At 55.1% G+C, this 27241-nt stretch overlaps 1 protein-coding gene across 1 annotated transcript in view; it reads left to right on the forward strand.

The window, feature by feature from the left end:
* The first annotated feature begins 13555 nt into the window (after positions 1 to 13555).
* The window catches only part of TMEM132E (transmembrane protein 132E), a 51732-nt gene continuing 38046 nt past the window's right edge, over positions 13556 to 27241 (forward strand). Inside the window, exons 1-3 of the mRNA XM_060134742.1 lie at positions 13556 to 13652; positions 14234 to 15034; positions 15150 to 15317. Coding sequence (XP_059990725.1) covers positions 13556 to 13652; positions 14234 to 15034; positions 15150 to 15317 — 1066 coding nt within the window. The remainder of the gene's footprint in view (positions 13653 to 14233; positions 15035 to 15149; positions 15318 to 27241) is intronic.

Here is a 27241-nt window from a genome sequence, read left to right on the forward strand (position 1 = left end):
AATGCATCCACAGTGGCCCATACAACTCACACAATAACACATGCACACACTCAGTTCACGAGGCTTCACACCCACAAATGTACCTACGACTTAAACACACAGAGACCAGTCACCATAGATGAAACAATATCACAGGTGGACCAGCCACACACACAAAACGTATACATGAGCCCTCCCAGGGACCAAAGTAGACTTTAAAGAGCACACAAGTACAGGCGCACACACACAGACACTGAACACTTACGGACTCACATACTTTTGACAACATCACAAACGCAGTTTATTTATCAAAGGCCCTAGATACGTCCTGCAAAGTCACATGCTGTCTTACCCAGGCAACTCACCATCCTCTGGGAGGCTTTATATGGTAAGAATAATGTTTATAAGGTAGTGGTTAAAAGACTTACTCTGGAATCAGACGGTGTGGGTTAGAATCCCACTTCTGCCATTTATGAGCTGCTCTTGGAGGGGGGCATGTAATAATTCAATGAATTCATGAACTTAGAATGGTACGAAACACATGGCGAACACTCAGCAAACTCCATCTATAATTATCACAGAGTTTACATATATAATTACTGTCCCTATTTCATAAGGAAGATGAGGCCCAGAGAGTGGAAATGACTTGTCCAAAGTCATAAGACTGATGACAAATATGGCGGTGGGGATGACGGTGATGATGACGACATAACAGCAGATACTTATTTTGCACTTATGAGAGCCAGGTACTGTTCTAAGTACTTTCAACCTATATTATCCCAGTCAGTGCTCACAACAAGCATAGGAGAGAGGCCCTGTTATTATCTCCACTTTGCAGTTGCAGAAACTGAGGCACAAAATTGTTGAGTAACTTGCCCCAAGTTGCACAGTAAGGGTAAAGCAGGAGGTCGTTGCAGAGTTAAGTAAGCCCTGCCCTGCCATCTTGCCCACTTACTTCCCAGCCACCCTCCCATGAACTGCAGCGCCTTTGAGTGGTACTGCGGTTTCTCTCTGTGACTCCTACTCTCTCCATCTGCAAGGGCCTTTCTTACCGACTGTCAAGACCTCTTCTCCGGTTTGCATTCTTTCCTAAGAATCTCAGCCTTACCCTTGGTCCAAGGTGTGGGAAACCCAAGGGGACTGGAGCCAAGGGCCTTGATTCCACTCCCTGGTCTGGGACTCAAATAACCCATGGCCTGGCCAAGTTCCTTAACCTCTCTGGCACCCAGTTTGCCATCTGTGAAATGGGAATGCTGTATCTCCCTCGGAGAGATTGATCACATTCGTGAGCATGAATAGTCTTTGCAAACTATAGAACCAACTATAGACATTGATGGCAGCGTCAGGGAGCTAGGAAGCTCCCAGAAATCTTGGCTCTCAGATTCAGACTCTCAATTTAACTTTGGTGGGAATGTCCACATATCCTGAGGTCTTTCTAAGAAGTGCTTAGGGAGCGACATCCCAGGACCAACAGGTGCCTTGGAAGCAAATTGGCCTACATGCCTTTTTACAGCAACGAGGAAAAGGTATGTCTCAGGCAGGATGGGTCACGTTACACCGTAGTAACAAATAGCCTTCAAACCTCACTGGTTGAAACCACATTATTTCTTGCTCACATTAATATCCATCACCAGTCAGCAGGGGGCTCTGCTCTTGGTCATCACTGGACAAGACTGATAGAGCAGCTACCATCTCTCCTGTTGCCAGTCACTCTACTTGAAGGAATAGAGAGCTCTAGGTCTCACTCTGGCAATTAAGTGCTTGGCCTGGAAGTGACAGGTGTCAATTCTGCTCACAAGTCAGGAGTCAGAACAAACACAGAGCCCCATGCAAGGGGACCAGGCAGTGCAATCCTACCATGTAGATGGGGACGCTGGAAATAACTGGATAGCAGTTCTGATGGTGATGACAGGAGGAAGGAGGCAGCAGCTGTGACAACGACAGGGTGGGCTGCGCCCTGCACCCACTGCTCCTGGGGGAGATCCAGCCTCTGTGGTAAGCAGGCCCAGTCCTGTGACTCATTCCCTCCCAGTGACTTTCCAGAAGGCCATGGGCTATGGAGTCCCAGAGGCCTGGATTTGAATGCTGGCTCTGTGTGACTGCAGGACTGTTATATCAGTGATGCTCTGTGAGTATCAGTTTCCTCATCTGAAAAGCAGGGTAAACTCCCTGCCAGAAAGAATGGCATGAAGATAGCACCTATATCGTGCCTGCCACCCTGCCTGGAACATAGAGGGCACTTGACAAATGGTGGCTGATTCTCCCAAGGACTAAGGTTCTGGAAAGACCCATCCTCCACCCTGGCTCCAGCCTCTGAGCCTGGCTTTGCACCATCCCCCCACCCACGTATTCCCCCTGCTGTCATGGGTTTCCACAGCCCCATCATGCTTTGCAGTGAGGCTGACCCATTCCCCGCCAGTGGTACCAGAGCCCATGCAAGGAGAAAGGGCGATGCCGGCTACCCGGCAGAGGGTGATCCAAAGGAAACCTCAGTGACTGGTCTGCTTGCTCATTAATGAGGAAAACAGTCATCACTGAAACCTGGGGACTGGAGAGGGAGAAAGACGTTCCAAGCAGCACAGATATCCGATCTTGAGCATTTTGACCTCCACAGAAGGACCTCCACAGAAGCTGGGAAACCCCCAGCTCAGGTAGCCAGAGAAGGAGGGAGTCTGTCCTCTGAAAGACCATCCCTGCTTAGCTTCCTTATCTTCTCTCTCTATGCTTTCTCCTGAGCTCCAGGCTCATATGCCCTTTTTGTCCTGGGCACCCCCATGTCTGAGTCCCCAGACAGCCCCAGTGAAACCTGCCAACCTCACTCACTGTCTGTCCCCAGCCCACCCCAACCTGGTCTTCCTCCCACATTCCCGCTGTCCATGCAGGAACTTTTGAAGCTATTCATTCGGTCAACACGGCTCTAATGCTGCCTGCATGCCAGGCCCCGTGCCAGGAGCTGGGGATGCTGAGATGAAAGACATGGTCTCCGCCCCTGGCAAGTTCTCAGTCTAAAGGGGAAGACAGACGGGGACCAAGCACCACAGGGCAATTGTAGGGGCACGCTGGGCAGGCAAAGGCGTGACCGACTTTGCGGGCAAGGCAGGGGATGGCCAGTAAAACTTCCCAGCAGAGACAGGCTGAGGGATGAGTGTCCTGGGAATATCTGGGAGGGGGTGCTCCAGGCAAAGGGGATAGCGCAGCGTTAAACAGCGTGATGCATTCAAAGAACACAGTCGTCTGTGGCTAAAGCATTAGGTGCAAAACTGGAGGCAAGGAGTGAGTGGGGGAAACGGGGGTGCAGACAAGCAGGGTCACTCACGTGTTGCCATGCTGGGTCCCTCCCTCCACCAACGGGGGCGTTGTTAGTAGGAAACACATGAGACAGGTGGTCTCGCCTGGTAGCTGGAGTTCTCTGGGGATCCCCTAGCAGAGCCCAGGGCCACCCAAGCCTCCCACCTGCACTGCTGCTTCCTCCTAGCCTGTGCTTGCCGTGACCCCTTCACGCTCTGCTTCTGCCTCATGTTTCTGGCCCCTTTCACGCTCTCCAGTCCCCTGCAGCCTTGGGTGGCCTGCTCTTGAGTTAGGTCCACCCCAGGTACAGCTAGCTGAAACCTAGGGGGTCCTGTGGCTGCTCCTTCAGTGGGGCTTTGCAGAGATGAGACTGACGTGTGCGGAGGCAGGAATGAGCAGCCCAGACACCTCCAAGTCTACTGCTGCAGCAAGTCCAAGCACTTGGACTCTGCGGGCCATGGGAAGCCGTAGAGAGATTCCGAAGAGGGAAGTGACAATGCTGGATTTGTGAATGAAACAGATGATGGGAAGATGTGAGTCATGGCCCCAGTGAGTACTTGGCTGTGTAGAGGCTGGGGGACCCTCAGCAGCGTGTACACAAGCTGAGCTTGAGCCCAGCCTCCAGTCTAGGGTAGCAGAACCTCTGTGGCCGAGAACTGACATGGGAGCCTTACGGGAAGGAAGAAGCCATCCCCAACCCTCTGAGAGGACATGAGGAGCCCCTACAAGTCCCACCCCAGCTCCCTTATGAACGCAGCCTGAACCTGCCACCCCACTTCCGCTGCATCCCATTTTTCCGGACTTAATGTGACAAGGTCAGTGGTAGCCAAATCAGCATCCTTGGTGCTGCAAGGGCTGGGCTATAAAGAGGTACAAAGCCATGGTGGGAGTTCCGGCATCCTTCCTGGTATCCAAACAGAAGAATTCCACGACCTGAAACTCCACACGCAGGGACGTGCACACAGACACAGAAACACCCAGGAGCTGCCCTCACAGCCACAGCCTTTCAGAAGCACCTCGAGGTGGCACTGGCTGTCCCTTCTTTAGGCAGTTCTCACTCTGAAACAGGGCAGGGGCAGGCGGAGAGACCACCAGGCAGAGAAGTAGCCGTTCCATCCTGCTTTTCCTCCTGAGCTGTGGCCTCTTACATCTCCTCTGACATGTTCTTGGTTGCTTTCCTGCTTTCTGTCTCTGTCTCTATTTCCGTATATCCCTGGATCTCAATGAGTCTTTCAGCTAGGTCTTCCTTGGTCTCTCTGGGTCTCTGTCTTGGTCTATATGTGTCTATGTCTCCATTTCACTGTCTTTTTCTCTCTTCCTCTGTTTTGATGACTTTTTTCTGCAGCACCATCACAGACTAGCAGGGTAGAAAGAGCCCATAGATTTCATCAGGCCCAAAATGTACTTATGGAAATGAGGAAACTTGAGCCCGACAAGGGGAAGGGAGGTGCCCCTGGGCAGACACCTGGGCTTGTACTATTAGGGCCAAAGCCTCTCTTGTTGTAACAAAGCTAGAGTCTTCCTCCCCAGTTCACGTGGCTGGCAAGCAGCAAGAGGAAGCACAGGAGAGAGAGGACCACGATGATTCTACAGCAACAAGGCGGGGGCAGGGAGACCCTGGGGCCAGTGGACAGACCCAGTTCTAGGAATAGTCTGTCCATGAGCATGCTGTCACTTACCATCACTGAGCCTCAGTTTCCTCTGCTGTGAAATGGAGATAATCAGAGCAACCTTGTCTGCTTCACCAGCCTCTGATTAGTTTTTTATTAGAGGAAGGATATGGAAGTGCTTTGAAATAAACTGTAAAGCATCAGGCAGGAATGGAGGGCAGGACAAGGACTGATGACTGATGATAATGATGGCCCTTGATGTGGATGGTGACAGTGGCGATGATGGTGATGGTGGTGGTGACAGTAATGCTGATGAGAGTGGTGATGGTGATGGTTCTGATTATATTGTGTTGACGGTGACCGTAGTGATGGTGTTGATAATGGTGATGGTGAGAGTGGTGATGATAACGGTCATGAAAGTGGTGATGGTGGTAATGATGGTGACAATGGCGACGGTGGTGATGAGAGTGACTCTGGTGATCATGTTGACAGCAACCAAACGTAATATCTTGGATTCAGCCTTCTGAGGCTGAGATGAAAAATAGCAGGTATTCTTTGGAGAGAGCAACCCCCTCCAATCCCACCTTCTCCTTTAAGTCACCCCAAACTGTAGATCCAGGCTCCAGCCTTCCCATCTCCTCCAGTCCCTCCCCTGCTGTTGCCACTCTAGCCCAAGCCTGTGTGTCACCTCTCTCTCTGCAGCGTTGGCTTCCCTTCCCCAGCCACCTCCCCAGACTGTTCTTTCCCTCGACTCACTCCTACGCACAGGCAAGGAGAGGGAGCACACTCACCGTAGCTCTTTGTACCCGGGAACACCTCCCATTTCTCCTGCCTTGGCCTCCTTCCATTCCCCACCGGCCTGCAGTCAGCTTTCTAAGACGGGAGGTGAGATGGACAGGGCCCAGCCTGCTGCCCACCCCCAGCTCTCCCTTAACCCCTGGGACAGGACCATGTCGGGTAGAAAGGGATGTTCATGATTTGGCACCAAACCCAGCTCCCTGCCTCAGTTTCCCCACAAGGAAGTGACCTCAGTCTCTGGAAGCGATGAGATGAGTTCCCTGCCCAGCACAGGTGAGGGTCAATGGCTTCTAAACTCAGTTGCCACCCTGCCAGTCCTCAGCAGGCTGGAGCCAGTGGGGTGATGGGAGGCTGTAGGATGGACTGTGTCCTGTGTCCTGGGACAACCATGCCCTCTCCCATGGCTCTCCTCTCAGCACAGGGAAGGGACCAGAAGGGATGGAGAGCAGGACAGAAACAGAGCTGTCAGCCAGAAATGAGGGCTGAGGTTTGAAGCTCTGGCATCTTCATCTCCATAATGCCTCCCACCATGTCACCCTCTCTCCTTGTGCCTCAGTTTCCCCTTTGCAGTAGGCAGAAGCCCATTGGGTGTCCTCCCTGAAGATACAGACAGGGGCTGGCAGCTTCCCACCACCCTGGCCTCCCCAGGGTCACTGGCAGACTCCCCCGCACCTCCTTCCCTGCCATGGCTGCTCCTTTGACAAGCACCACCGGGAAATCAATCATCCCAGCAGAGCCAGGCCACGGCCCCAGACGTTCCAATTAAACACTTCACTCTGACCCTGGTTGCATCATCTCGGCTTGGAATAACGTCATCTATCTTCCCTAGATGGACGGAGCCTACAGGCCAGGCAGGGGGGGACCAGAAGTGCCCCACCCCCTGGAGACAGCCTCATCACGACAGGGACACATTTCAATCAAGAGGAACTGCGGCCCTTTCAGGAAGAAAAGCTGTCAGCCTTCCCAGGGACAAGCATTCATCTCCCCAGGAGGAGAAAAACATCTTGGCCCCTGCCAAGGGGAGCCCCATGTTTATGCCTCTGCCCTTCCCATTTGTTGGGCTGTCACCAGCCAGCCGGCCAGCCGGGAACTCTGGAATCTCAGGGAAGTGGCAAGTGGGGGGATGGGAGACCAAGGACAGAGTCTGATGGGACTTAATTTGAGGAGGGTGGGGTCCCTGGGTGGGGTGCTCTTGCCTCATGGGGCAGCTTCAGCCCTTCTATAAAGCAGCCCCCAATTCGAGAGGGGAAAGAGGTGTCCTGTCCCAGGGCCTCTCCCGGACTGATGACAGTCTTGCTGGGGCAAGTCCCAGACTAAGCAGGGAGGCCTGCCCTTGGGAACCTCCTTTCTGATGGGGGCGGGGGGACATACCCCTGCCTCGCGGAAAGCCCAGTCTGAGAGATACAGTCCCTGCCCAGGGGACCTGCCCTCCACCCCCCGACCCCTGCTCCCAGACTTAAAGGGCAGACACAGCACCTGCCTTGGGAAACTCATTCTAAAGGGCAAATGCAGTTTCTGTCACATGAACATCCCCCCGGGACCTCCACCTTGTGGGCCCTGGGGATGGAGAGCCCCTCAATTCAGGGCTGCCCAAAGGATCTTTGGCATCAGGCAGACTTGACCTGAGTTCAAATTCTAACTCTATGCTTTCCTTCCTGTGCGTCCTTGAACCAGTGACTCAGCCTCTCTGAGCCTCCTTTCTTTACCTGGAAAACAGGACCTGCCTTGAGGAGAAGGTGGGGAGGCTGTGTATGTAAAGCACCCAGCAGAGTGTCTGCCACACGGGGACCCAGAGCGGAGGGCAGCGGCCTCCAGGGCAGCCTAACTCACAGGACCGGGCAGAGAAGCAGCCCAGGGAGCTCAGGAAGCCTGGCCCTCGAGAGGGGAAAGGAGCCCTGGTCCCACAAGGTAGTAACCGAGCCAGCGGTGGGACCAGGACGGGGGCCCCAACCTACCGCAGCCCTCCTTGGGCACCAGCAGATGGCGCAAGGCCGGATGCCCAGGAAGTTTACTGAATATGACCTAGAGGCTTAGACTGTGGGGTCGGGGGCCAGGACCCACCACCCAAAGCAACTCCAGATTTAAAATTAGAATCTATTACCCCAGAAGCAACGGAAGAGTTTCCTTGGACGCCCCCATCTCCAAGGAACTGCTTCTGTGCCGGCACTGCTTCCTTTGGGGTTATTTTTAGCTTGTTTTCTCAGTAATGATTCTTTTGGGTGGATTTCAGGGTTGTAGCTGTGTGCTCTCTGGGAGACGGGGAGCGGTATTCGTACAAAAAAAAAAAGAGGGTTTTTATTCATAGTAATTCAACTGGATTTGTAAAGTTATTATTAAGCATTTGTCACCACAAGTCACTTTGATTTGGCTTTCCTTGGAGCTGTTCTCCCTGCCCAGTTTTGCTTGCTTATCTTACATAGGACCCCTAGGAAGTTTAGGGGGCCCATCAAGGACACACAGAAAAAACCAGAGACCACTCTTCACAGAAGGAGAAAGGAGAAGGCAAACCCTTTGGGGTTTGCCTCCCAGGGAGGAACATGATACTGATAATAATGATACAAAACACGCACAGAGTACTCGCCAGTTACTGCTCCCAGGTACTTTGCAACACTGCCAGGTAGGTACTATCACTATCCTCATTTTAGAGCTGAGGAACCGGACAGGATACGTTAAGTAAGTTGCCCAAGGTCACATAGATAGTAGACAGCAGAGCTGGGATTTGAACTCAGGAAGTTTGGCTCCAGGAATTAGACTCCGAACCACCTATAGACAGCCCGTGATACCTGTCCGTGAGATTCTGAGAGACAGACGGGGAGGTGGAAACAAAAATGCTTTCACTTAGCCTGAGGATGGGGTGGGGGGTGGAATCTCCAAGTGAGGAAAACACTGCGGTGGGCCCAGACTTTCTTTGAGTGTCCCCTGCTGTTGGATTCCAAGGTGGACTTAAGGAGTCCTCGGGATATCATCTTGAGAGGGCATTTTTAATCCTACGTGCTCTGAGCAGGTGAAACGAACAGAGGCTTTACAGGCAGACAGAATCAAATCCCAGCTGTCTCACTTTCAAGCTGTGTGACTTTGAGCAAGTTGCTTTGCCTCTCTGAGCCTCAGCTTCCTCATCACTAAATGGAGATAATATTTACATACTGCTCAGGATTATAGTGAAGATTCAAAAAGGTAATGGATAGGGAGACACTGCAGGACACTGGTGTCCAAACTATTGCCTTTTCTGCCCTTCATTCATTCATTCATTCGTTCGTTTGTTCATTTGTTCGTTCATTCAGTAAACATTTATTAAACACTTAGGGTATGTATGGGACTGTGTTCAATGCTGTGGGAGACTGAAAGATGAATAAGACATAATCTTCGTCCTTAAGGATTTTATAAGGAGAAGCTAAGAGAGCGGGTGAATTCCAACTACAAGGCAGACAGTGATTAATTCCCTCTGGAGTGATGAATAAGGCTTTGCAGAAAAGGCTCCATAAGGAAGTGAGGAAGGAGGAACAGGTATTCCAAGTAGAGACAACCACAGGCAAAAGGCACCAAGGTAGAAAAATGTACAGCCTGTTTGGGGGAGAGTGGCCAAGGGGGGAAAAGGTATGTATCAAGCAATAAATGCAAATCTGAAGAATTGGGGATTAATCCTATAGGCAGTGGGTAGCCATAGATGGTTTTATAGCAAGAGTGAGACAGGAGGAAACTGAGAATCAGATTTGGGAGGTGGGGTGGGAAATTAAAGCAAGGATTCCCATGTTAAGGGAGCAGGAAGGAGAACCTGGGTTTTGATCCCAGCTCTGAAATGAGTTCCCTCTGTGAAGTCAAGCAAATCACCCATTGCTCTGGTCTCATTCCCCCCTGTAACGCTCATGGATTTCCTGGATGGCCTCTGAAGATCATACAAATCTGTGGTGTAAGGGCTTCCTCCCCCTTCGTGGCTCCCCTCTCATCTTCCCCAGCAGCTTTGGGCAGTCTCTACCCAAAGCAAGAATCCTGGGCACTGCCAACCCCAGGAGCCAGGCGGAGCTGGCTCGAAGGCTCTGTGGCCTTGCAGGCGACAGCTGGGGAGGCTCTGGGGAGAAGTTGGGCCCCTGCTTCTTCCTCTTCCACCTGCACCTGGCAGCCAAGTTGGCTAATGAGAGAGGAGTTGAGTAAGTTGTAGGAACGTCATGAGTTGACTGCCATTTAGCTGCTGGGCTGTGGCAAAAAGCGCACGCTTGTTCACTTTGTATTTTTCTCTCTCTCTGGCTCTGGCTCTCTACTTCTCTGCTTCACATTTGATCAAAGCTCTGCCCTGGAATTAAGTGAAGCTCTGTTGGGGGTGGGGAGGAAAGGATGGGAGAGCGCAGCACAGCCAGCATGGCCTGAGTCCAAATCCTCCCTTGGCTGCGTGCCCGGGGGTGGTCCTAGCGTACTGTCCCTGTGTACCAGAGGGAGGAGGGATGGGGGACGCCTAGATCAGGGTTTGGCAGAGGGTGAGGGTTGGAGAGAACGTGCTGCCTGCCGAGGAACTCAAGGTGGAGTGCTCTAGGGAAATGAGAGTAGAAACCCTAAACAGTTCAGGGGCCAACTCATCTTGCAAAGAGTTTTTGTGTCTGTGCGCACGCATAAGCCGGTAAGATGCTTTACAAGCATCTCCGAGTCTGCGACCATGTACTTGTGAAGTTGTGTGTAACTGAACATAATAGCCCTGGGAGTGCATGTCATCACAGGCATATACCTTTGTGGGCAGAGGCCATGTGCCCGCTTGCCTCTCCAGCATCCCTCCCCAGTGCCCCCCCTTCCCAGCTCTCCATGCTCCAGCCTTCCGTTTCCTGATCACACTGTATCCCCCCTGATGCCGCGCCCTTAGAAAAGCTGCTCCCTCTTTCTGTAACAGCCTCCTCTCCTCTCTCTTCTCCCCTGGCCCACACCAACTGGTCTTTCCTTCAGCGCAGCTCAAAGCTCACCTCCTCCAGGAAGGCCTCCCTTTTCCTCTGCCAGGAACCTTAAGAATCTCTGAACCCCTCCCCAGCTGAGCCAGACTAGGATTCCAGGAGGATCCCAGGAGCACCCCACACACACACAAACAGTGAGCTCCCCTTAGTGAAGGCCCACATTGACCTGTCCTATCTTCTTCTGTGGGCAGGGGTCCTGAAAAACAGGGGCAGATGTCACCAGGTCCACCGTCGTGGCAGGTCAGGCAGTTTCTGTGTGGGTCCCTGATGGACATCCATGCAGGGAACAGGGCCCAACTTCTGCCCGGCTGCCTGGCAGAAGGCTGGGGTTGTTCTAGGGTCCATGAAGGTGGGTCCACATAGAAGGTACCGGAAGAATCTGAGGCTGAAATTACATATTCCCTAATGATAGTAGGCTGACCCCACCCCCCAACCCTTCCTGACTCTGGGTCTCAGTCTTCTCCATAAGATGAGCAAAAATGCTTGCATTTTTATGCCACATACTTATCACAGCTTGTAATCAATCACAAGCTTAGTGTCTGTCTTCCCCTCTAGAATGGAAGTTCCACGAGGACAGGCTACGTCGGTCTTGTTCACGGTTGTGAGCAGTGGCTGTGATATCAGAAATATTCACCATATTGTGAAAGGGAGGGAAGGGGAAGAGAGGGAGGGAGGGAGGAGGGGAAACTGAGTGGGCAGAGGGAGATTGGATTCCTATTATCTAAGGGCTCTGGGTTACGGGGTAGGGCTAGAGAGAAGAACCGGAACACTGTGCCCAGTCTGCGGAGGAAGCTGGGAGAGTGGACTGAAATCTCTGACCCACATCACCGGAGCAGTGGGTCCTCAGCTCAGAAAAGCAAACTTGTGTCTGTCCTCTGGACTTACTCTTTACAAGCCCCGTGCCCCTTCCTTGTGGGGAGGTGGGCAGAGGTAGGAGACCTCCCTGCTTCCGTCCTCCTCCTCCTGGACCCCCACCCCCACCCCAGGCCAGTCTCAGGAGGTGGTTTCTTTCCCCCTTTCTCCCACACAGAGGCTGGCTCGCCTCTCAGTGGGATGGTGAATAAGCCCTTGGGTGACGCTAGTTACCATCAGGCATTAGGGGCCTAATGAGAATCATCTTCCTTGACGACTCCAGCACCTTCCATCCCCAGGGCCGCCAACAGCCCGGCCAGCCCTCCCCACACTGCACCTCCGAGCTCCAGACAGACGTGGGATATGGGGAGGGGCGAGAGCCGCTCTCCGCAGGCTCCTGTGCCAAGCTGAGGCGGCAACAGCCAGCAGCCCGGGAGGAGGGAGGCTTCCGGGAAGGCTCCAAGCCCATTTTCCAAAAAGAAAATGTCACTTTTCTAGATGAAAAGGAAACTCACAGTGTCGAGAGTTCTAGGACTGAGACAGGCAGATGAGGGACAGAGACGAAGCGCCCCAGCTGGCCTTGCTCTGACCTACCTCTTCCCACACTCTGTCTGGCTGAGTGAAGAGATATGGGGGGCGGGGGGGGTGACCCTGAAGATACACACACACCCCCGGCATACGAGCTATGTCCATAGGATTGAAGACCCTCTTCCTCCAGAGTAGAGTGGGATTGAGAGCCGGTCCTTGGGGGTTGGGGCATGATACCCAACGATGCTATAAAATCATTTCTATTGATCCAATGCCTGGCTGACAGTGGACGGTTGACTCGTCTGGTCTGATCTGGGTTGCGCTCGAATGGAACGGGCCTGACGGTGGGAAAGAACGCCACCCCCACCCCTCCCCCTCGGCAGCAGGTGCCTGGGTGAGTGTGCAAGAGGACAGTTCCCCACCCCCATCCCCATGTCCCTTTAAAGGCTGGCAAAACAACTTGTAGGAAGGCATGTCCCCTCCTCTTCGTGTCCCTCCACCCCCAGCAGCGGACAGGTTTTGCAGGAGCTGCGTCCCGGACCCATCCCCAAACGGAGCTGAGCCGGCGAGCTCCGGCGCGGCCCGAGAGGAGCTGGGCGCGACAGCGCGGCTGATTCCCACCCAGGGCTCCGAATAGCCACACGCAGACTCTCGGGGTGGGGATAGGGTACCCTCTATGCGCGCCTCTGTCCGAGAGGCCGTAAAACACCTCTGGCCACCAGCGAGGAGAGAGCATCCTTTGAAAAGGGACAACAGTGGCTGCGGTGGCGTCTTCCCCGGGGGAAATGTGGCCGCCGCAGCCGGCCGGCCCCACTGGGGCCCCAGCGCTAGCCTGCTCTGGGGAGGAAAAATAAAACATGAAACAGGGGTTAGCGGAATCGTGAGGTCGGCCCTTGCCCAAGTCTCATTAAGGAGACGCGCGCGCTCCCAGGCTGGGAATGCGGAATGGACACGTGGACAGGGGAGGGGAAGCTGGGGCGCGAGGCAGAGGTGGGGGGGCGTCTCCGTGGTGCGCGAGTCGTGGGCCGCGCGCTCCGGGGCCACGTGACCACGGGGAATCGGGGAGGGGAGGGGAAGGGAGCGAGCGCGCCAGGCTCCGCACCCGCTACTGCCGGGGTGGGCGCTGAATCCCGGACGAGGAAGGAGGGAGGGCGAGCGCGAGTGTGTGTGTTTCTCTCGAGTCATTTACGGCGGAGCAGCCGGCGCGATCGCCGAGGAGGCGGCGGCGGCGGCGGCGGCGGCGGCGGCGGCGGCTTCGTGCAACTGTGGCTCCCCCCACCTCCTCTTCCTTTTTGCTCCTTGATTCTTCTTCTCCCCTCACACTCGTCCATGGGGAGCCGGCCCCCCTGCTGGCACCTCCTCTCCACTCGGCCCCGTAGGCACCAGCTGCCGCCTCCCTGGCCACGGGCTGCGCGGGCGCCCGGTGCCCCGGCCCCTGGCGTGGCGCCGGGGTCTCGCCGCCCGCAGCACAGGCAGGCGCGGCGCTCCGCTCACCCAAAGTGACTCCGAGAGAGAGAGAGAGAGAGAGAGAGAGAGAGAGAGAGAGAGAGAGAGAGAGAGAGCGAGCAGATGCCCGGCTGCACCGAGACATCGGGCATCCGGGGGCAGGGCGGGGGCGGCGGGGAGGAGGAGACATCGGAGACTCTGAACCCCGGAAAAGTTCAAGGTTTGTGCAGGTTCCCCCGGGGAAGGCGGAGCAGCGTGGCCCTCTCCTGAGACAGCGAGACCAGGGAGGAGAGGGGGGCGACCCGGGGCTGCCGCGGGCTGGCCGAGCCCCTCTCCATCCTACGACGCTCACGGCCAGGAGGCTGGAGTCGGCGCACGGGGCAGGAAGGTCTGGGGTCAGGCGCAATAGCCGGGTTTCCCGCTCACTCGCTTCTCCAAACCCCATCTCCATGGGGCAGCCCGTTCCAGCCGCGCCACCCTCGCGCCAGCCGCGGTGCCGCTGCCCAGGCAGGCGGCGCTGAGCCTGCCTGTGTGGAGCCCGGGCCCTGATCGAGACTGGAGATAGCGCGCTGGAGCCAAGCAGGGAGCTCGGCGAGGGGACAAGCCGCGGGCTGCCCATCTCGGGCATTCGGTCCGGGCGTTGCCTCGGGTCGTGGCGACCCGCGTCGCCGGTCTCATCACTGCACGGAAACTTTTCCTTCTCCAGATGGATTAAAGTTGCCTGGATTTTCTCTTTCTCTGCGAAAGAAATCATTCATTTGCACCTAACCTGGGATTTTTATGCTGGAGGTGCTGCTGCAGGGCGTTCAGAGGAAGGAAGCCGCGATATCCATGTGGGGTTACTACCGAAACCGAAGAAACTGAGGTTTGCATCGGAAATCTGCACCCTCGAACGAGTTCGGATTCGAGCGGGACCGCGGGGCTGTGGAAACCGACACTTGGCCCTAGGCAACCCGCGAGACGCCAGTGGCCACCCGGCCCCAGGAGCGCAAGTGCGGCTCCCCCCTAGCCGCACAGATCCTGCAGGGGGCACCAGCCGGGAGGTGGAGGCTCCTCCCGCCTGGTGCTGCGACCCCACCAGTTCCGAGGGTGTAGCCGGCGGCGCCCGGGACGCCCCCTCCCCTCAAAGTGTCCCCGAATTTCACTCCCTGGCCCCCAGAGCCTCAGCAGAGACAGCCGGGCGCCACGGCCACCAGAAGTTGGATGTGACCAAGCCCAGCCTGGGGCCAAGTCGTCGTCGACCGTTGCCCCCTCGGCCCCTTCCCGCTCCTTCCTCGGCCATGGCCCCAGGGATGCCGGGCCGCGGCGGCGCCGCCCTGCTCTGCCTCTCGGCGCTGCTCGCCCACGGTGAGTATCGCGGCGCGGACTCGGGAGTGAAGATGCGGCGGGAGCCGCTGGAGGGGGCAGAGAGGAGCCTGGAGAAGGAGAACCTCCACCCCCGGGCTCGCAGCCGCTGTTGCCAGCTTAGCATCTCGGGCGGCAGCTCGAGTTACCTCCAGCCCCCAAACCCTTTGGCGGGAGCGGAGGCTGCGAGGCCCGCCCTGTGGACCGAATCCAGCCCCGGAAAAGGACGAGAGGGGGTATCACTGCAACCTCCTCCTGGTTAGAGAGCAGAGTCCAAACCCGGGAGTCTGGGGGCGTGTCCGCCCACGGAAATCTAAAGGGACCCGAGGGATCCGCTGGATCGCGTCCGGGCCGCCCCTCCTGCCACTCCCAGCCCGGCAGCCGGCGGGGCTGAGGGCTGCTGGGACCGCGGTGATCGTGTCTACCCCCACCCCTGGCGCGCAGGCCGGTGCGGGGTCGCGCCGCCCGCTGCCTCGCTTCCTGCGGCGGTCCTGGAGAAGGGAAGTGGACAGGGGCCCGGGGATCGCCTGCCCGCCGTCCTGTGAGCTGCATCTAAATGGCCGGCTTAGCCGAGCCAGAGGGCGGGGGTCTGGGCGGCGGGCGGAGGGAACGGGCTCTACGCTCTTGCGTTCTGCAATCTGTTGCGTCTGCTCCCCAGGCTCGCCCCGGGCTCCGCGGTAAAGGGGGTGGGAGCCGGGGTTGGCGCTCTTTGGCAGTGGGACAGCAGGGGTATGGGTGGGGGACCTAGGGTCGCGGAACAGCCCCCCAGAGTGGGAACTCCGATCCGACGGGAGGAGGCTGCAGCGGGCCTTCCGCAAGCTGGAGGCTTTCCAGGAGGCGAGGGGCGCTGACCGACGGGGGAGAGAGAGAGCTGGGGGGGGGAGGGGAGAATGGAGAAAGAGAGGCTCTCTGCCCCCTCCCAACGGGAAACGAGCGGAGCGGGCACATAGTTCCCCAGCCAGCAAGGGATGGGGGACTTGGCTGCCCCACGCCGAGGGGTGAGCCTGGACAGCCTGGAGAGGGGCTAGGATGGAGGGGGCAGTGGGCTCTCCGCGTTGGCGGAGGACCTTCCATGTACCCTGCTCAGCTTTTGCCCACGTCTGCCTGGTCCCTAGGAGCCTGCCCAGGCGGGCCGTGAGCGCGCCCAAGGTCTCTAACCAGCGGCTTCTCTCACCCAGACCAAGGCTCCTTCCCAAGGTTGAAAGAATAAGGAGAAGAATGGGCTCTGGGAAGCTAGGGTCCTGAGGCTAGGATGGGGTGGGGAACAGGCTGACCTCCCTCTACGAGTAGATTGGTTCTCCCCGGCTTCAGCGAGGGGGTGGCTCGGGGTTGGGGGGCTGTTTTGCGTTCATTTCACCAGGCACAGCCAACCTCAGTTCTTTATCAGAAGAATGGGCAGGGGGAATGCTGCTGGGACCCAGAAATCTCGGGCTCCGTGTGCAAGACTGAGGGTGGGGAGGAGGTGGGGAGAGGGGACTCTGGATGTCTGCACGCTGGAACTGCAGGGGCTAGGCTTGTGACCTGGACCCAGTGAGCAGGGAGTTTGGGGGCGCAGCAGGAGGAAACCCAGGTCAGGCCTGGGTCTAGGCGTGGTTCTGCCCCCATCCCCTGCGTCTTGCTCCCAGAGTTCCCTTCCAAAAGCCCAGCCATGGCCTCACCTCCAGGCAGCTCAGACACTCTTATTGGATTCCGACGGCCCACCTTTCTGACCCCTCAGCCTCCGATTAAGGATCCTTTCCCCTCCCTCACCTCCCAGAATCTTGTCGACGTCCTAAAACCCAGCCCCAGTAGGGCCTTGCTGTCCTTGCATTGCTTCTCTTGGAATAAATCTGCCTCCTCTTCTCCTTAGATATCGGTGTCTTCTCTGTACCCATTTAGTCCTGGAGTGGTGGAGGCAGGTGGTGGGCTTATTCTGCTCTGTCCCCCACACAGCCAGTGCTTAGCACAGTGCGCGGGACACCCAGGGCCCAGGATTGGCTGGCGATTAGAAGGAAGCAATTTGAGGAGGTGGAGCCTGGGTCCCCCACTGGGCAGGCATTTCCCCCCGCTGATTATCTGTCTCCCTTTCCAAGTTTCTTCCCTGAATCCCCAGCCCATGCCTCAGACTCCCCTTCCTTAGGGAAGGGTACCAGCAGATGCTCAAAGCTTGGGGACCCCCCCCAGATGGATAAGGCCAAAGAAGTTCCTCCCACAAAAATACATCTCGCCTGGGTTTCCCCTTCAGGAATACCAACACCCACCCACCCAAACGATGCCTTTATCAGGAAAAGGGTACATGGATTTAGTCTCATTTCAAGCTAACTCTTGGTAGGGTTTTCTGGGCTCTTCAAAGATGCTGGAGCGGGGGTACAGTTGCACTTTTTCATGCCTGGCAGGCTACCGAGGCCACAGGGCTCTGACCACGTAGCCAGACGGGGAGCCAAATAGCCTGGGTTTCTGACTCTGGCGCCATCGGGCAGGGTGACCTCGGGCTGCCTCCCTCATGTTCCCCATCTTCCCCAACAGTGTGGCCCCTGGCCCATCCCTCCCCTTCTCACTCTCTGCCAGGACAACTGGGCAGATACCATGTGTGAACGGAGCCCCACTACCTTTCAGGGCCCAGCTCAGCCTCTGGGGTGGCAGCCCCTACACTGCTGTCAGTCTCAAGGCTTCTGTCAGAAACCATCTGAGAAGGCCACTTTCCTGCATCTGGTCTCTGGGGAGGTGTTCTGCTCCATTTTTAGTTTGGATAGGAGTTTAGCAAGGCATGGTGGTTGTTTAACCTGTTAGAGGACTGATTGTGTCAGCTTCCTACTCAGTATCCTTCACTGGCTCCCCACTGCCTGTAGGATCAAGGATATACTCTTTGCCCCCTCAACATACAAGGCCCTCTGTGATCTTGTCTCAATCTACATCTTCACTTCTGCGGTACTGCCCCCTCTCTATCCTCCGTGCATCTTATGAGATATCACTGTTTTCAACTTCCTGCCTTTCTGCTTTTGCACCCACCAACCCCTTCATCTGGATTACCTTGCCTCCGGAAATCCTTACCTTGCCTTCAAAGCCCAACTGAAACATCACCTCCTCCAGGGAGTCTGCCTAGATTACCCTTTGGCTGCTCATCAGCAGCTCCTAACCCCCAACAGAAGTAATTGGTCTTTTTCCTGTGCTGCCTTGGCCCTTCATGCTGCCTTCCCAGCACTCCTCAGGGACGGCAGTGTGTGTGTGAAGGGTATGTGTGGGCATATTTATGGGCATATCTATACATGTACCCCTCCTGATCCCCACACACTTGCATTTAGGGCAAGAGCCATGTCTTCTTCGGTTTTGCCCCACTCTCCAGTGCTTGGCACATAGTAGGCACTCAAAAGAAATGAATGGGGTGTGAAGATAACTCTGTTGGGGGCCCTCGCAGTGTCAGTTGAAAAGGGAGCTCTGGGGTGTGAGGCAGAAGAGGGGAGTGGGAGGAGACAGACAGAGACACCAGGAAGAGAGCATGGGGATGGGGCAGAGTTGTGCCATACCCCTTGAGTGGCCCGTATAGGATATACGTGTCTAGGGTGACGTGTTGTAACACAGATGTGAATGTAGTGTCCCATGATGCTCCAAATACGTGATCTCAAATGCACGTGTCCTCACCGTTGTGGTCACCAGCCTGACTTCTCTTCCGGGTTGTGTCCGTGCTGTCCCCACCCCACCAATTACCCAAGTTCTGGGCTCCTTTGGAGATGGAGGGAGGACACAGCAGGAGGACAGGGTCAGTGCTGGCCTTGGGAGGCTCCCTCACTACTGGGAGTGAGGAATGCTGCTTCCCGCTCCCCGCTCTACACACACCCATTTTCCTGGCCACATGGAGCCTTATGCCACAACACAGCCTTGTTAATGTTTAAGACCAGTAGGTGGGGATGTGTTATAAACTTGGTGGCAGAAAATGAGCTGTATTGGAATCCATTCTGAGGATAGTGCTTGGCTGAAGGAGGGAAGGCCACTTTGCAACACCAGGACGGGACCCGGGCATCTCCTGGCCCTCCCTCGGGGCTTGTCTGAAAGTGATAGACCCCAGGCCTGAGATCGGTAGTGAGTGCTTGTGATGCTGCAGAATCTGAGAACCAGAGAGGCACCAACTCCAACCTGGGGCAGAGGGGATAGGGGGCGGGGTGGTCTCTCTTTGTTGCCCTACCCACAGTGATGGCCATTCACAACACCGAAACTAAAAGAGATCACAGAACCTCCAAATCCAACCTTTGTGCGGATGTGGAAATGGACACTCGGAGAAGGAAAGGGACCGGCCAAGGTCATCCTGCTAGTTCATTCTGGAACCAGGACCAGCACCAGAGCCCAAAGGGGTTTGCTAGATTGGCAGTCTGCCCCAGGCCCCTCGGCAGAGATTCCACCACCTCTGTCATCCCCTCTGTCTGAGGCTTCGGCTTCATACAAAGATCTCTGGCCTCAAACTAGCCTCGGGTCCCAAGCAGTCAAGGTAATCAATCACCAGTAGTGTTAATAAACCTTGCCAAGCACTACAGAGGGCACATGGAGGGGCTCAAGACCTGATCTTCGACTCCTTTTCATGAGCTTGAAGTCCAGTTGGGGAGATGAGAAAAAGGCCCGCATTCTGAAATTCCAGGCGGTCTGGATCCCTGGGATCCATCATTTAGAGGTTCAAATCCTGACTTTGTCATCAGCTTGCCGCGTAGCCACAGGACGGTCACCTCCCTCTCCAAGTCTTGTTTTCCTCCTCTGCAGAGTGAGAGGAGGCGATGCCCGCCGAGCCCCCTTCCAGCTCACTTGTTCTGCCACAGAGAAGCCTCTTGTCGCCTCCCTTGTCTCTCCGCCCCACACCCATGCTCCTTCCACAGAGGCCAGCCACAGACGCTAGCAAATGGATATGATTCTTCCTCCCCGTTCCCTCCCCGGGGTCTTCCTTACTTCTTCCTTGACAGTGCTCAGCACAGAATTTTAATAAGAGATTAATGAACCAGTTGTGGGGTGGCTTTTTTGTTTTTTTGAAAATAAATTAATTTTTCTATTTTCCTGCTCTGTCTTTTTAAATGAAAAGTGGGCCTCCTTATCATCAATTCAGCTGGCGGTGCCATAATCCAGCAGTCCCCAAGGATGGGGCAGTGTATCCGGGAGCACCGACTCTCTGCCAACTACTGCATCAGTCTCTGGAGGACCAATGGGCTGCCGGGGAGGGGGCGGGGCACGCACTAAGACAGGTGAGGCCGGTGTGGTAACAGAGGGGACAAGCCACTCTTGGGAGATAGGCTGAGCGTCCAGAAGTCATTATCTCCTTTCCTCTGCCAAGTTTGCCCCTCTCTGCTCCTCCCCCACCGCCTCCCCCCCAGGTCCCCCCCTCCACTCCACTGCCCCAGGCCCTGCTGGCTGCCAGACAACCCAGCAGGATGAAGTGGAAAATGGAAGCAATTACCTGGATTATTCAATGCTTGTTGCACAAATGAATGAACGCAAGAATGAATAATTCAGTGCAGAAGAAAAAAAGGGTAGAAAAGGTAATTGAATAAAACCCTTTTTGGTCCAAATTATCTAGATAATTATCTGCCTTTGGAAAGTTCTGCTTTTTATCAGACTTGAATCCTTCCTGCTGCATTCTCACCCACACCTTTTTTGGCCTATGAGAATGGGCACCTGGTTACTCTCTTCTCTTGTGTGACTTCCTGTTCAACCCAAACTGAAGGGCAGTGGGCAGGTCGTGTGCTAGAGGAATTTCTCAGCTTCTGTTTCCTGAGCCCATCTCTCAGGATCCTTAGAGCTGGGAGAGTGATGTGCCCAGGATCACCTGGATAAATGGATGACACTCAAACTGGTCCGGGTTCTCAGAGGCATCCCCATCCAAGGATCCAGGTCTGGATAGCATCAGACCTTACAGGGCGAACCCTTAACCCTGGGAGAGAACAGGCAACCAGGACACCCTCAAGCCCAAACCCCTCCCCAGGAACACAGCCCCAGAGGTGGTCAGCCCTTAAACAGAATCAGCCAGAGTCACGTTGAGTGATAATCTCTCTGCTTTTCTGTGGGACAGAAAGGGTGGAGGGGAAATGGTTCCTGCCCTTGGGGATCATTATGACAAGGGAGACATTCCCATCTTCAGAGAGGCCCTAATCTGATGAGGGAGGCGCAGCCCCAGCCCTCCGAGGTGGCCTTTGTCCTCTTGCACATTGAGGGTCCGATGGTGAGAGACAAGATGACTGCCTTTGCCCAGAGGTTGTAGGACCCCACCTTGCAGGCCTCACCCACCCTCCCCCAGCCCCCAAGACTGATGGGGAGCCTGGCTCAGGGCCAGGAGCAAGTCTATTTTTGGTGGCTTGGTACAGATGATGCAGCAGACTTGTCACAGCGGGAGAAAGGTGTCGGTGGGAGCTGGCAGTGCAGCGCACTCAAATGCACACCCACACGGTCATGGGTACTCACCCGTACACTTGAGGGTCCCAGCAGTTCTTTGGAGTTTAGATCCATGATCTCATTTGATCACTGGGAGACCAGTGACCGCCAGGTAAAGGCAGCAACTAGGATCCCATTTTACAGAGGGTAAAGCTGAGGCTCAGTGGAGACCTGGCCACACCAGCTCTTGAGGTCAGGTTTTCTGACCACAAATACAGAGGTCTTCCTGCCGTACCCCTCTGTCTCATGCACACAGGGAATTAGCACAGATGGGGACTGACAGCCACACGCCCACATACCTAAGCAAGGCCCACCCATCTGGCCGCACTCACCTCTCCAGTCCTTTACATGGGTCACGTGCTTTTCCATGTCAGAGCCTCTGTACATACTGTTCCCTCTGACCAGAACACTCTTCTGCCCCATCTCCTACTCAGCCTTTAGGCCCAAGTGGATCCACACTTCCTCCTGGAAGCCTGCCTTGATTCTGAGTTAAACAAAGACCCACCAACCCCTGCCACTCATTTCCAATTTGCCCTTTGTAAACTGCACTGCCTGGCCCCTTCACTGGCATTAAACTTGAATGGACCTGGAAGTTTTGTGCCCTCTTCCCGGTGCTGTATCCCCCGGTGTCTATTGGGATCTCTGGAATAAAGTAGGCATTTGACAATTTGTCAGACGAGTCGCTGAATGTACACTTGTGCACATACATGTACACATAGACTGCTTCCCTGTCTCTCAGTAAGTATTCAGTTGTTGCCTACTGTGGGCCAGGCACTGTTCCAGGCACTTGGTCTTAATCCATGAATACAGCAAAAAGCCCTGCACTCATGGAGCCTTTATTCTTGCGGGGGTGCAGAGAGGAGGCCACAGTAAATAATAAATACATACAATAAGTAAATTATATGTCAGAAGGCAACAAGAGCTGAGGAAAATAAAAGAAAGGTAGGGTATGGGAATTGGGAATTCCAGCGTGTGTGTGTGTGTATGTGTGTGTGTTGGGAGGGGTTGTGCAGTATTAAAATGAATGTTCACTTGATTAAATGTCATTAAGCAGACTTGAAGGAGGCAAGGGAGCATACTAAGCGAATATCTGAACATCACATTGGGACCAGTCCTAGGGCAGGGGTGAGCTTGACCATTCAAGACAGCAAGGAGGCCAGAGGGGCTGGAGCACAGTGCAGGCTGGGAAGGGTGCAGAGAGATTAAGTAGGGAAGGGAGGCCCTAGAAGATTACCTGGTAAACTGAGTGAAATGGGCAGACATAGCAGGGTTTAGAGTGAGAGTGACCTGAGCTGCTGGCAGCTGCAGGCTTGCAGAGCTCCAGACCTGTGGGGATAGGGACCCCAGCCCCCGTGCCACAGAGGGGATCTCTGTCTGCTCTCTAGCTCCTTGCCCCGCACAATCTTGCCTGTGGCTGTCTTTCCTGCCACCGCGTGGCCACCCCATCGGAGGCAGGACCAGGGTGTGCAGGGGGCAGACTGCTGCAGAGACCACCCAAGGATTTGCAAGCCTGGCTTCCAGACCCGACCAGCCAAATTAGCTATGTGGCCACCCAGGCCTCTTCCATGGACTCGAGCTTCCTGTACGTAAAATGGGGCTGCAGCAAAAACCAAGTCTGCCTGGATCTCTGAGAAGTCCCACAGCGACTCCAGATTACCTGTTGCTTTGACCTCTCTGCCTGTCCCTGTTTTATGTCTGCAAGTGCTCAGCCGGTGGCCCCTTCCTCCCACGATTGGCCCCCTGCCACCGCAAGACCACTGCAGCCCATGCCTCTTAGCCAGCAAGATGACCTGCCCCGAGCTGACCCACTGCCCTGTCCTGAGTCTCCCCGGGTCACCCCAGTCTCCCCTGCCCTGTCCCTTCTGGGGAGAGACAGGCATGTGGGGCCTTTGTCCAATAGGAAGGATCTCTTGGATTGGAAATACGAAAAATTGCCATTTTCTCAGCTGCCAACACAGCAGAGAAATGATCTCAGTTTTCTGTGGCTGCTCCCGACAGGAGAAAAACTGCCAACCGCCAGCCCCCGTGCATGAGAGGTCTGAGATGCTGAGGAAAGGGGGCTGCAGCTGGGGGAGGTGGCAGGGTGAGAAGCCGGGGTGGGAGTGGGGCTGGCTTGGTGCAGAGGGCTGAGCTCCCCACTTGGCTGCAGCGCTCCTGCCTGGGAAGCCCTTCCCCACCCAGCACCCGCCGACCACCCACCTGGGTCTGAGCGGCTGTTGAACTATCTAGTTATCTTTTTTTTTTTAAATTTATTTATTTTATTTATTTTTGGCTGTGTTGGGTCTTCATTGCTGTGAGCGGGCTTTCTCCAGTTGTGGCGAGCAGGGGCTACTCCTTGCTGCAGTGCATGGGCTTCTCACTGCTGTGGCCTCTCCTGCTGCGGAGCACGGACTCCAGGCACGTGGGCTTCAGTAGTTGCGGCACGCGGGCTCAGTAGTTGTGGCACACGGGCTTAGTTGCTCCGCGGCACGTGGGATTCCCCTGGACCAGCGCTCGAACCCATGTCCCCTGCATTGGCAGGCGGATTCTTAACCACTCTGCCACCAGGGAAGCCCTCTAGTTATCTTAATAGTCACTTCTACTAACTGAGCACCTAATATGCCCTGTGCTGGGCACCTTTGGAGCCAGCAGACTGTTCGGTCTCTCCTGACGTTCATAGTTCTCCTCCACCCTCACCTTTTCCCTGCACTCGGCTCTAACACCAACCTGCCTGGCTTTGTCCATCCCCTTGTGATTTCTGGGCAAGTTACTTAACCACTGTGCATGTTTCCTCATCTGCAAATGATTATAAAAATACTCAACTTAGAGGGCTGTTGTGATGAGTTGAGTCGTTATTCCAAGTCAGATATTGAGAATAGTGCCTGGCACAGAGTGTCTGAAAATGATAGTTCTCAGTATTACTGTTATTAATATTATCAGCACATGCCAGGCACTGTGTTAAGTGTGAAAATGAAGAAGATACAGGGCCTGTCCCACGAGGAGCTTCTAAGGCATTGTCCTGGGGAGATGAGCTGTTTCTCCACAGATTGTGATAAAATTATGCCATAGACATGTTGGAAGGGATACAGAGTTGTGAAGGGAGAAATCTCGTATCTGCTAGAGAAATCAGGCGAGACTTCATGGAAGAAGTACCACTGCAGAAGGCCTTAACCCAGGTTCAAGAATTCTGCCTCTTAAGACTAATCAGTCAGCATCCACTCTGTGTCCAAGACCCTGAGGAAGACAGAAACATAGGGCAAAAATTGTCCCTGGCCTACCAGCTCTGAGTCCAGCATGGGAAGAGCCACAGCTGCCTGTGAGGGAATAGCAGGCAAGGGGGCTAAATGCAGGGTTACCTGGATGATCTCTTAAGACCTCTCAGAACTTTGACCCTGTGCTCCCTGGAGCACTGGGGAGCTGTGGCGTATTGTGGAGCGAGGGAGTGGCTTGATCAAAGCAGGGATCTAGCAACAATGACTTGGCTGGGGGCAATTTGCAGATTGGAGCAATATTGAAGGAAGCTGTTCCAGCAGCTGATCTGGGAGTGAGGGCTCTTGGGATGGGGAATGACCATTAGAAATCGTCAGAGGTACCACCACATGGCAGACAACCAGGAAGACGAATCTGAACGCCAGCTCTGCCACTTAGCAGCAGCCTGACGTCTCATTTCTACTCCTTGGTTTATGCCTCTGTAAGATAGGATGGCAACTGGGGAGCCTGTAGCATATGGCTCAGTATTTGGAGCTTTTTTATTAATTTAGCAGCTAAAGCCCAGAGAGCAGAGGGACTTGCCTGTAGCTCACAGCCAGTTCTGACCCCCTTGGGTGGGGACAGGAATGTCTTTATTGTCTGGTCAGGAGTACTGGGGAAGGTGGCCCAGTGAGAACACTGAGACAGACAGGATCTCTCTCGCAATTTTTAATAGAGGTCCAAGGCCCAGCCTCCCTCCTCTTCCCTCACCCTGGCAGCCAGAAGCTCAGGGGTCCGATCCATCCAGGGTCACTGTCAGTGACTGAGGCTCCAGGAAAGCCTCAGAAGAAGCCAGTCACGTCAGACTGTGGTTTTCGAGTCGCCCAAAACCAAACATAGGTTGGAATCGTAGCCCTGCTGCTGTGTCGCTAGGTTACCCGGGAGCACTCGCCTGCCTCGTCTCCCTGAGCCTCAGCTTCCCCATCTGCAGAATGGGCATAATAGCATCACCTATCTCTGCTATGCTGCCACAAGGATAATAAACCAGTGTACATGGACGTGCCCAGAACAGAAGCTGTGTGCCGGCCCGAGGGGCTCAGGAAACAATCAGCAGGTTTGTTTCCTTCCTTTCTTGCCCGGTGCCAGGCCTCACTGCCAGGAAGCATGTTTAAGACAGTGCCAAAGAGTTCCCGGAGAGCTGTTTTCTGGTGGTTGGGTTTTTTGGTTTTGTTTTCTTTGGGGTCTTATTTTTTTTTTACCCTTGATGCCTCCTAGCAACATGCTGCTTGTTTTAAAAACAGCAGTGGCCAGCTGCTGGCCCCTCTCCCTCCCTCCCTGCCTCCCTCCTTCCCTTCCCAGGAAAACAGCTTCAAGCATCTCCCCCACTTTCCAGGGTCTCTCCACCCCAAGGTGGAGGAGGCCTTCCTGTCAATGCAGCTGGACCCAGAGCACACAATGCCAGGGTGGGTACCTGGCCCTTGAGTCCACGGCTTCCCAATATTTGCATCTCCTCTGTGGCAGCCCCCAAGGTGGGCATAAAGGCTACCTGTACACCATCAGGGCAGGCAGCCTGTGCCATTGCCAGAAATCAGGTCTAAGGGTACAGGGAGATTCTGACGGAGCCCAGGCATCTCTGAAGCACTTCTGCTGCTGCAACCTGCAACCTGAAAGCTCGTGGACACCCTGGTCCCAGAGCTGATCCCTCCAGCTGCCCATCCTGTAGGGTTGTGGGGGCTGGGTAAGGAGAACAGGCAGAACTCAGTGTGCGGTCTCTGTAACCATTTATAATTCATCATGAGCCCTTAGGAGTCGCTCAGGTGTCCCATTCCACCCAGAGGGCCCTCATCTCCCCAGCCTCCCACCGGGTTCCTCTGTCCCGGGTGTTCTTTCAGCCAACTGCTTGCCTTCAGACAAATCTTTTCCTCCTGCTGCAGTTTAGTTTCCCTGCCCGTGAGAGCAGGGTTGCCGTGCTGGATCAGTGCTGTCCAACAGAAACGTACCACGAGCCACATGTGTAATTCCAATTTTTCTAGTTACCACGTGAGGAAAGTAAAAAGAAACAGGTGAAATGAATTTTACTACTATATTTCAACCAATATATTCAAAAGATGAACATTTCAACATGTAATCAGTGTAAAAACAGTTAATGAGATTTTTACATTCTTTTTTTTCCCTTTTGTGTTACATCTTCGAAATACCCCATGCAATTTACACTGTCAGCAGCACATCACAACTCTGTCACAACTCCATCACAACTGGCCCCATTTCAACGGCTCAATAGCCACACGTGGCAAATGGCTGCCATCCTGGAAGGTGCAGGGCTAGGAGCTCCCCAAGGGCCCTACCACATTCTCCCCTTGGAGGTATTTTCGGGGCCCTGGAGTTAGTGCTCTGGGGACCAGTGAGCCTTGGGGACTCTCTGGGGTCCTTCTCGGAGATTCCCTGCCCAGCCTAGAGCCGGCTCAGCTCCTCCCCAGCCCTGGCATGGTTCATGCTGGCCTTGGGGACTCCCATTCATGCAGGCAGCAGCTCCCAGATGCCTCCCAGAGGCCACGCTCCTTCCCCTTCTTCCAGGAGATGCTACAGACCATAGGCCTGATCAAGTCACCTTGAACTCACTGAGAGTGAAAGCCAGAGTCCTTCAGGGGCTGACAGGCCACACGAGTGTCCTTTTTCCTGACAATACCTCTCTGACCATATCTTTCCTGTCACCCACTCAGCTCCGACCACACCGTCCCTTTTGCTGTCCTCACCCATGCCAGGTGCCGAGCCTCAGGTCCTTCCTACCCCTCTGCCTGGTCTTTTCCTCCAAATAAGCATGACTCATCGCCCCCCTGCCTCCTTCAGGTCCGCGCTCAAATGCATCTTACCCGGGTGGCCCTCCCAGCCACGCCCTACTTAAAACAGCCCTGCCTG

Source organism: Lagenorhynchus albirostris, chromosome 20 (assembly GCF_949774975.1).
Source record: "Lagenorhynchus albirostris chromosome 20, mLagAlb1.1, whole genome shotgun sequence".
Taxonomy (NCBI): Eukaryota; Metazoa; Chordata; class Mammalia; order Artiodactyla; family Delphinidae; genus Lagenorhynchus; species Lagenorhynchus albirostris.